Raw genomic sequence first — 9850 nt, 5'->3', positions numbered from 1 at the left:
GGCTGCCTCACGCGCGGCATTTCCGAAACTACGACTTCCGGCGGCCTTGTCGTCGCGGGGCGGGATTGGCAGCTTCAGAATCACTCTATGTTGCAGATCGAAGACTGATTGGCTTTGTTCATCCGTCACTCACCGTTAGGCTTCGCGGACTCTGCATAAGGGAGGAGCTGCGGGTCCGGGTCCGAGAGACCGCCTCCAAAAGAAATGCCACGGTACGATTGGTGGAAACAACGCGGCAGGGAGCGGAGCGTACCAGCGGCAAGGGAAGGCGGGCACTTCCGCCAGGATAGCCCAATGACAGAGGTGGGAGAGTTTCTATAAAAGCTTGAGCCTCGCCTGCTTCCGTCTTTTTGGGGTCGAGTCCGAGGCGGAAGAGGTTTGTTAATGCGTTCGCCATGTGCTACGATCCTGGGACGAACTGGGCCACGAGCGTGGCGTCGAGGGCGGTCCGAACGCTGCAGGCCGGCCAGGTCCCCGGGCGTCCCGGCCTGGCCTACGCTCCACTTTGTCCCTTAGCGTTTAAACGTTTCTTCCCGAATCGCAGGCCCCCAGCTACCTGCAGGTAAGACTCGGCCGGGCCTGGGTTCCCTTATTCTCCCAGTCTGTGATGAATTGCTTTGACTTCTGACACCTCGTATGAAAACTGCACGTGCAGTCTGATTATTTTGCAAGACTGAGGCTTGAGGGTGCGCACTCCTGACGGGGGGCTGAGAGTGGAAACAGGTGTTGCCCGAAACGAAGGAGTGGGGACTTATGTCTACATTTTGGCGCTGACTTTCAGGTTTCGTCGCGAGCCGGCTGCAAATTTTGAACCTAAGTAAACCTCAATCCGGAGGGCCTAGCGGTAAGGTGGGCGCTGTGTCTGTTGAAGTGCTTAGCAATAAAGCAAAGGTAGTGAGTTGATTCGGTTTTCTCTCAAGTGTCTTTATTTTCCTATTTTTCTGGCACCCCAGAGGTCTGGCTGATCCACAGGCAATCTTGGAAAAGGGTAGAGACATGAAAACGGAAGCTCGTTACCAGTGACTTTTCATCTCTTGGGATTGTCTTCTCCATTTCTGCCCGTGATTTTTTTTTTTTTTTTTTTGAGACGGAGTTTTGCTCGTTTCCCAGGCGGGAGTGCGATGGCACGACCTCCGCCTCAAGCGATTTTCCTGCCTGAGCCTCCCAAGTAGCTGGGATTACAGGCGCCCACCACCACGCCCGGCTAATTTTGTATTTTTAGTAGAGACGGGGTTTCTCCGCGTTAGGCTGTTCTCAAACTCCTGACCTCAGGTGATCTGCCCACTTCAGCCTCCCAAAGTGCTGGGATTACAGTTGTGAGCCACCACGCCCAGCCAAATACTGTTTTTCATGCCTTTTGCCCCAGGGTGAGTCCAAAAAGGCTTTTGAGATTTGTGGAGGGAAGTTGATACCACCTAGGGTTCCCATGTGCCTTCCTAGGGAGGCACCCACACACCTGCCGAGGGTTCTGGGCCTTGCTGAGTCTCTCAAACTCCAGCATCCTGCTCTAGAAGTGGATTTTTTCCAACAGATGAGACAGAGGCTCCAGAAAACACAACTTTATTCACTAGGACTGAAAACAAAGGCTTGCAATCAAAAGGCCAAGTTGAGTGCAAGGTGGAGCGTGCTCGGAAATTACAGACCTCAGCTGTGGCCAGGCCAGGCTGGCAGTTGTTGTTTCTGGTGTTTCTGTGATTTCTCACATTTTATCACAAGGCCACAGGCATCCTCCAAGGTCACTGAGGAAGACCCTATTGCTGTTTGAGCCAGAGCCTCCTAGAGGGTGGGCCGGGAGCAGGCGTCCTCCCTTCGCTGCCTGAGCAGCATGTGTGGCTGAAGACATGGCTTTTCTAGGGTTAGGCACTGTGCCTGGTGCCAGCCCCAGCCCTCCCTCACCTGGGCGTGCCCAGGAGGGGGCAGCAGAGCACCGTGGCAAAGTCTGTCCACTTGCCGCTCCCCCTCCCGTGCAGAAGGCTGCTTTTCCGCGGCGGCCAGTGTGCGGCCACGGGCTCTCAGAAGCCTGCTTGTTGGGACTGTTGCTGGGAGGAGGAAGGGACAAGGCTTGACCTGGGGCTCCTAAAAACAGACACTCAGGCGTTGGCCACTGGGCAACAAAGTCAGAAGGGCCTGGAGACCCTCTGTCCAGCCTTCTAGGGGCTGGGCGGCTTCCTCCAGAGGACTGAGCTCAGCAAGGTTCAAGGGCGGCAGCAGGAGGCCCTGCGACCCTCCCTCTTAACGTAATCGTGCAGCCGGAAGCGTGGCTCGCTGGGAGCCTTCATGGAGCGCTGCTTCAACTCCCTGTGGAGTGGGGGTGACAAGGGGACACGATGGCCTGGACTCCAATAAGAGGGTTCAGGCCCTGGGCTGGGGGAGTCCTGGTGACTGGCAGGACTTACTTTGCTATGGCTGTGAAGGCCAAGTCCACGTTGAGGCCCGTCTTGGCGCTGGTCTCCATGAAGGGCAGTCCATACTCCTGTAAACAGCTGCTGCCAGCCAGGTGGTGGCCTGGCGGGGACAGCTCAGGCTGGCAGCCTCCAGGGGCACCCCCTCACCACCCCCCTGCCCTGACTCACCTTGGCCAGCTTCTCCCCGTCCTCCCTCTTCACCACACGCTCATGGGCAGAGTCCACCTGGCCCAGGCACAGGGTCTTGGTGACAGCTGGCCCATGGTTGACCCCTGCCCCCTCACCTGCCCTGCCCTGTGGCCCAGGTGAGGACAGCCGGGCCTCCCACCTTGTTCCCCAGCAGCATGAGCGCCACGTCGTGCTGGGCGTACTCATGGATCTCGGTCAGCCAGGCCTGTGGGAGGCGGCAGACCAGGCTAGGGCTCCCTGCATGGCTTGCCCCATGCCCCAGAACTTTAGCTCTCCAGGTCACACTGTAGAGGGCACCTGTCTTTATCTTTTCTTTTTTTTTTTTTTTTTTTTTTTGAGACAGTCTCGCCCTGTTTCCCAGGGGGGAGTGCAATGGCTCCATCTCGCCTCACTGCAGTCTCCATCTCCTGGGTTCAAGCCATTCTCCTGGGGTTCAGAGAACCTTGGGAGGGTTCAGCCTCCCAAGTGGCTGGGATTACAGGTACGCACCACCACACCCAGCTAATTTTTTGTATCTTTAGTAGAGACGGGGTTTCACCATGTTGACCAAGCTGGTCTCCAAGTCCTGACCTCGTCATCCACCCACCTCAGCCTCCCAAGGTGGTGGGATTACCAGCCACCACGCCCAGCCCATTTTATTTTTTTGAGACAGTTTTGCTCTGTTGTCCAGGCTGGAGTGCGGTGGCACAGTCTTGGCTCACTGCAACCTCAGCCTCCTGAGTAGCTGGGATTACAGGTGTGTACCACCACACCCGGCTAATTTTTGTATTTTTAGTAGAGATGGGGTTTCCCCATGTTGGCCAGGCTGGTCTCAAACTCCTGACCTCAGGTGAGCCGCCATGCCTGGCCAGGATACCTGTCTTTGGAAGTGATAACCCACCGTGTACCACATAGGGAAGCCCAACTTACAGGTCCCTTACGCAAAGGTTCCTGCTGAGGGAGCTGGAATGGCACTCAGGTCCGCTTGGGCCACCTCCAGCCCAGAAGGCTGTCATTTCTCCCTCCCCGCTCTCAGCGGGGTCCTTTGGAACGCTAATGCCATCTACCAGAAGGAGGTTGGGATGGGTCAGGCCCTATCAGGGCCCTTTCACCCCACCAGGAAAGCCACTGACCTGGATGTTGTCAAAGGAGGCTTTGTTGGTGACGTCGTAGAGCAGCAGCAGAGCTGGGGACAGAGGGCAGTGAGGACATCCACCATCACCTGCACCCTCAGGTGCTCAGAACCCCGCCTCCCCACCCACCCAGCCCAGGTACCCAGGGGCTCACCATGAGCATCCCGGTAGTAGGCGTGGGTAACACTGCGGAACCGCTCCTGACCGGCTGTGTCCCACATCTGCAGCGACAGGCACTGGTCAGGCTGTCCAGCCCCTCCCTGGTGTCCCCTGTCTCCCAACTTGCCCTCTGCCAGTCACCTTACCTGCAGCTTCACCTTCACGCCATCTACGTCCAGAACTTTGTTCTGAAACAGACAGAACCAGGCAGCTCTGGCAAGGGCCCAGCCCAGCCTCTGGCCCCACTAGCTTCACTGCCTTCCTGTCCCCTAAGACCTCCCAGCTCCCAGGTCCAGCCCAGCCCCTGCAGGCTTCCCTTAAGCCAATTTGGCCTCACCTACACCTGCAAGTGCAGGCCTCTCCCCGCAGCCTCCGCACTATTCCTGCATAGAGCCTCCATGCTGACTTATTTGAACTCATGACCCCACCAGGCCTCTTACTGACACTGCCTCGGTTTCCCCATCTGCAAATGGGTGCAGTAACTAACAAGCTGCAACGCCTCAGCCTCCCCAGTAGCTCTTTTTGCTAATTCGAAAGACTCTCAGGATGGCTTGAACCCAGAAGTTGGAGGCTGCAGTCCACCATGATCACCACTGCACTCCAGCCTGGGCGACACAGTGAGACCCTGCCTCAAAAGAATAAAAAAGCCACTCCTTGGCTGGGATTGTCAGGGCTGGGCCTGGGCCTGTCTGACCCAAGGCAGTAACCACAGATCCCAGAACTGCCTGGCAGCCTCCCCAGCCGGGCCCTCCCAGTTAACGATTAGACATAAGGCAGGGAGTGGTCTAGCCCCAGTTCCATCTGCTGGGGTGGGGGTGGGGGGCTTCAGCCGCAGTCTGAGGCCCTGGGCAGCTGGAACCTGTGCCACCTCCCTCAGCCTGAGCTCCTGCTGTCAGAGTGCTTCTGGGTCTCCCGGGAACCAGGCAGGGCCATCTGCTGGGCTGGGGAGGATACCGCCTTCCCTGGCACCCTGAACAAGAGGGAGGGGGGGAAGTGGGGACCAGATAGGACTGGCTTGCCCCTCTCGGGCACTTCAGTCCTCACTCCATCCCAGAGGATTTGAGGGGACTTGGAACCCCCAGACGGGGTAGAGAACATCTCCCCAGACTGGAGGGAGCCCCTTTTCCTGTCCCTGGAACAGCCCTTCCTTCATCCTCCCTCTAACTGGCTCTAATTAAAGGGTGAGAAAAATGCAAATTTAAGATTTGCTGAGGGCAAGCCAGCACCTCAGCACGAAGAATTCCAGCTGGGGGGGGGGGGCGCTCCTCACCCAAGAGCAGGGTCCTCTCCCCTAGGCAAGCCCTGGAAACCCTGGCTCAGGCTCTGCAGGGAGCACGTGCTTCTAGGGCCTAGCAAGGCCTCTGTACCGAGGCAGCACTGCTGGCCCCAAATGGACGTGGCCCTTGACTTTCTCTGACCCACCACCCTGTGGGCAACAGTGTCCGCCTCCCCCAAGGCACAGGATATGGTCCCTGGGTAATGCCAGCCCCTGGCATAGGGCAACTAACTATGCTTGTCGGGTGTAGCCACCAGCCCAGATGTTGGAAGGTCGAGGTGGGCAGCTTGGTGGCTAAGGCGTTCCACCTGGGGTCCAGGCCTTGAGCCTGTCAGTACCACGGGGATCACAGAGAACGTGCTGCTCAGGGGTACCAGCAGGACTCGGTGGGCTGATGTGGGGCCAGGCCGGGGCCTCCACTCACCCGGAAGTCAATGCCTACGGTGGAGATGAAGGTCCCTGCCAGGAAAGCGCCGTCCTTGAATCGCACCAGCAGACAGGTCTTCCCCACGCCCGAGTCCCCCACCAGCATGACCTAGGACAAGGAGGAGGGTCGGGGGGAGTCTGGTCTGCCCTGAGCTGGCCTGGTCAGAAGGGGGCTGCAGGTGAGGAGCAGGAGTGGAGGGAGGCAGCCCAGGCCTGCAGGCTCAGTGGGGCCAGGGACCCTGATGGGCTGGACACCCAGCGTCTGCCTCTGAAAGGCTCGGGCTGCTCTGTCCTTCTGCACAGTGGCCATCTCAGTAAGTGGGGAATGAGGACAGCCACCTCCATCCTGGACCCTCCCTAACGTCCATACCCCCACACGGTGGACAGCATGCTTCATCTGGGAGGGGAGCAGGTGGGGTGGCAGCTGGGTACCTCCTAAGAGACTTGGAGAGGCCTCTGCCGGGGGCTTCTCCACATCCCAGTAGGGACATGACCCCAGCAAGGCTCAAGAGGAATTTGCCCCATTAGGATCAGATCTCGATCTGAGGAGGGACCTGGGCCAAGTCTGAGGTTGGGGGGAGGTGCAGGTGGGGGGCAGTCAGGCCTTCCCCCCGAAACCTGTGCTACCAAACCCAAAGATGGTCCTCCCAGCCCCCTGCCAAGTCCACACAGCCTCTGCCTTGGTCTGGAGTCCCAGGGTTCCCCATCCATCTGGCAAACCTCTTCCCCCCAGCAAAAAAAAAAAAAAAAAAAGGCCCACAGCCGCTGGGTTGAGGGAGGGCAGCATATGGTAAATGCTGAGACCCCGGGCGGGGGCCAGGGCATTGGGGCGCGGGACCCCTTGTGCCACCATGCCGCCTGGGGGTGGGGGGCAGGCCCTGCCAGCTGTTGGATACCCCAGACCTGGGAGGGACAGCTGTGTGTGCGCACGATGCACCCTGCAAGCCCCACGGGGTTCCTCCCGCGTCAGCTCCGCGCCCTGGGGTCGCGGGCCCTGCACCCCCTCTCCGACCCCCAACCCTTGGCTCAGGCCGGGCGCCACCTGCTGCGCTGGCCTGGGGGGCGGGTGCCTGGCTCACCTTGAAGGCGACGTCGTAGAAGTCGCCACCGCCGCCAAGCGAGGGCCGGCCGGGCTGCAAGGGCCCGTTGGGCGGCGCGTCGGGGCCGGAACGCGCAGTCCCGGAGTGCGCCGGTCGGGCCCCGTTGGCGGTGGGCAGCGTGGAGGCAGCGGGGGTGCTGGCCCCTTTGTTCTTGGGGGTCTTCTTCCTGGACATGGCCGGCGGGCGCTCAGTGTGCTCCCGCTGCAGCCGCCGTGCCCCGGGCCGTCCCGCTCCCCGCGCCCGCCGAGCCCGACCCGGACCCGAACCCTTCCCCTGGCTGCAGCGGCGGCGGCAGCGGCATCATCCCGGGCGCCCGGCTCGTGCCCCGCCCCCGCTGCTCCACGGGCGCACAGCCACTCAGGCCCGGCCTCCCGCCGCCGCCGCCGCCAATGCCGTGCGCGGGGTGGGGACATGCAAATAAATACACCCCCGCTCGGGGCGGGGTCAGGAGGTCCGGGTCCCGTCCCGCCCCCGACCACGACCCCTGCCCGGGGCCTGGAGCTCCAGCTGCCTCGGGGCCTGGAGCCAGCTGTGGGGTGGCGGGCCTGGGCCAGGAGTCACCCCGGGATCCTGAATCCCTTCTACTGGTTGCACACCACCCCAGCTCGGTGACCCCCAAACTGGACCGCCAGACCTGGGAGGAGGGGGTGTCCTGAGATGTGGGTGCTGGGGCAGAGGGCCCGCAAGGACGGGCTTCTGTCTCCTTAGCCCCAGATGCCTAGCGCTTGGCCCGCTGCCCTTCATTGCTCCATCCCCTCCAGGGTAGGCGGGTCCAGGAAGCTCCAGCCCTGGCTAGGCAAACACACCAGGCTGCTGGGGCAGGCGCCCTGGGCTCAGGTGACAGCTGGTCACCGGGAGGACACAGCGGGCACGGGGATCTCCCCCACAGCTTCTGCCTGCTGCACACGCCTGGGGATCTGCGGGAAGGGGGAAGTCGCTGTCACAGCCAGCCCCCGGCCCCCTCAGGGTCCCCTCCCACGGGACTCTGCCCTCAGGGTCTGAAATGTGGAAGGCAGGAGCCCCTGCCCAGGCTGTGTGGCTGGCCCCTTGTCCTTCCCCTCCAGGTTCAGACCTTCAGGTGGCCGGGGCTGATTCTCCAAATCCTAAGCTGGTCCCTGGCAGACTCACCTCTCCAACCTGGGCTGCACTGGAACTCTGTCACCCCTCTCACAGAGAAGATGGGACTGCAGTGGTCAGAGCTGGGGCACAGTGGTCCAGAGGGGTGGTGTCCTTGGCATGCGGGGGCTTCTTGGTGTTTCTCTGGGAGCTGGAGAGATGACCCGGCTGTCCCCGGAGACCTGACAGCTGTCACCAGGACCTTGGGCCCTTCAGAGACCTGAGTCCTCCCAGCTGGCAGTGCCCAGAGTCCAAACAATTGGCTACCTCTCGGGTCAGAGGCCTGAGAAAACACAGATGGAGGGGCATTGCCCAGCAGAGTGATTCCTCGAGAGGGCCTGGCAGAGGCCGTGGAAGCCTGCCCTACAGCAAGCACTGTTGTGTGCCAGGCACATGACCTCTTCAAAGTTATCCTGCAAGGTGGGTACTGCCCTCAGTGTCCAGATGAGGAAACCGAGGCCCAGAAAGGCAAGGAGTGCTGTGCAAGGTCAGCAGTCTAGGAAGGGCAGAGCTAGGATTTGTTCCTGGGAACTCCAGCTCCAGAGAACATAAACCGTCCCATGGCAGAAATCCCCGTAGACTTAATCCCCAGGAACCTGGCAGAGCTGGGGGGCAAACCGGGAAGCCCTCTCAGAACCCTTCCTTGTCTCACTCCTCTGGCCCCCCAGCTTTTCCAGACCAACCGCCAGTGTGTGTGCACTGGGCCTGGACAGAGGCATTTAGCTTCTGCAGCTGCAGCCCTGGGGACTCCAGGTGTCCACCCGCGCCACAAGGCCTCTTTCAGGATGGCTGGCCCAGGGTCTGAGCTGGGGGCTTCAGCAGCTGCTGTGCACTGGCCCCAGGGTCCTGGACAGTGGACTCCCAGTCCAGTGGACCCCGTCCTGCCAGCTGCTGCTCAAGTACCCCCAGGGCACGGGCAGGAGGAGGAGTTGGGTGCAAGTAGGGCATCCTGCAGGGGGAGGAGTGCGGATGGGGCCCCCAGGAAGAGAAGGAGGCAGGCGCGCCGGAGAAAGTGGGAGGCCAGGCGGGGAGGGGAGCCTTGAGAGAGCAGAGGAAATGGGCTTGCGCTGGCAACCTTTAAAATTAGGAGAGTTTACATAAAAATCCAAGTCTCTGGTTTCTCTTGAAAATGGGGAACTCTGGGTGCCTGCATCACAGACCCCTCTTCTCGGCTTCCAGCAGGCCTCGGAATCTTTGATCATTATGTCTCTTCGTTGCTGTGTTTGCCATCTGTTTCACCCTCTGGAGTGTAAGCTCTCTGGGCACAGGAAGCAGCTTGTCTTGGTCACTGCTGTCCCCAGCAGCCAGCTCTGGGCCTCTATAAGCAGTTATTAAATTGGTGAAAGAGGCCAGGTGTGGTGGCTCACGCCTGTAACCCCAGCACTTTGGGAGGCTGAGCAGGCAGATCACTTGAGGCCAGGAGTTTGAGACCAGCCTGGCCAACATGGTGAAACCCCATCTCTACTAGAAATACAAAAATTAGCTGGGCATGGTGGCATACGCCTGTAATCCCAGCTACTCGGGAGGCTGAGGCAAGAGAATCGCTTGAACCCAGGAGGAGGAGGTTGCAGTGAGCTGAGCTTGTGCTATTGCATTCCAGCCTGGGTGACAGAGCGAGACTCTGGGGGAAAAAAAAAAGAAAGAAAAATAAATGTGACTTAGGAACACAGGCCTCACTTCAGGAGGACATGTCCTTGCTAACAAAGATTTAAGACAAGTGTGATCAGTAGTGAGGGCAAGCCTTTTGGAGGAGGGGGGGTTTGCACTGGGCTTTCAGGATTGAGCTAGAGTCCGATATGAGAGACAAAGACAGTCGCCAGGTGGAGGGAGTCAATATGCATAGACTGAGAGCGCTAGGAGGTGGGCACTTTGCACCGAGGTGGCCAAAGTGTGGCCCAGTTCCTTGGAGGAAACGGGAGGTAATCAAGCTGGTAAGGTAGGACGAGGTCAGCTGGGAAGGGAAACCTGAGTGTTGTTCCTAGGAGCTTAGAAATTGTATAGCGGGAAGTAGAGAGCTGTGCATGGCTTTTGAGCAGAACAACAGAGGACACTGTGCTACAGGAATAT

General features: G+C 59.9%; 1 protein-coding gene, 1 long non-coding RNA gene and 1 other non-coding gene across 7 annotated transcripts; 2 read left to right on the top strand and 1 right to left on the bottom strand.

Annotated features, from left to right (window-relative positions):
* Positions 1-73: 73 nt before the first annotated feature.
* LOC129015972 (uncharacterized) lies at positions 74-903 on the top strand. The gene is made up of 2 exons (XR_008494701.2): positions 74-562; positions 782-903. It is a non-coding gene; the product is annotated as an uncharacterized LOC129015972 (long non-coding RNA).
* On the top strand, positions 600-682 carry LOC129016394 (small nucleolar RNA SNORD60). The gene has a single exon (XR_008494796.1). It is a non-coding gene; the product is annotated as a small nucleolar RNA SNORD60 (small nucleolar RNA).
* Positions 904-1534: 631 nt separating the features above from the next.
* Positions 1535-6908, bottom strand: RAB26 (RAB26, member RAS oncogene family). Of its 5 annotated transcripts, none has more exons than XM_054454794.2 (9): positions 6647-6908; positions 5566-5676; positions 4012-4053; positions 3861-3927; positions 3707-3759; positions 2734-2799; positions 2574-2630; positions 2397-2483; positions 1535-2298 (listed from the first exon to the last, which is right to left on the bottom strand). In XM_054454794.2, exons 1-9 carry the CDS (start codon positions 6839-6841, stop codon positions 2233-2235), a joined length of 744 nt encoding a protein of 247 aa, XP_054310769.1. In that variant the 5' UTR covers positions 6842-6908; the 3' UTR covers positions 1535-2232. The 5 variants fall into 5 exon arrangements, with proteins under 5 accessions (XP_054310769.1, XP_054310768.1, XP_054310770.1 ...); XM_054454793.2 differs by having other exon boundaries at positions 2397-2473; XM_063655326.1 differs by having other exon boundaries at positions 2160-2298; positions 2397-2505.
* Between the last annotated feature and the right edge of the window lie 2942 nt (positions 6909-9850).

The sequence above is a fragment of the Pongo pygmaeus genome, chromosome 18 (genome assembly GCF_028885625.2).
Source record: "Pongo pygmaeus isolate AG05252 chromosome 18, NHGRI_mPonPyg2-v2.0_pri, whole genome shotgun sequence".
In the NCBI taxonomy this organism is placed as follows: domain Eukaryota; kingdom Metazoa; phylum Chordata; class Mammalia; order Primates; family Hominidae; genus Pongo; species Pongo pygmaeus.
This window is presented reverse-complemented; position numbering and strand designations above follow the sequence as displayed.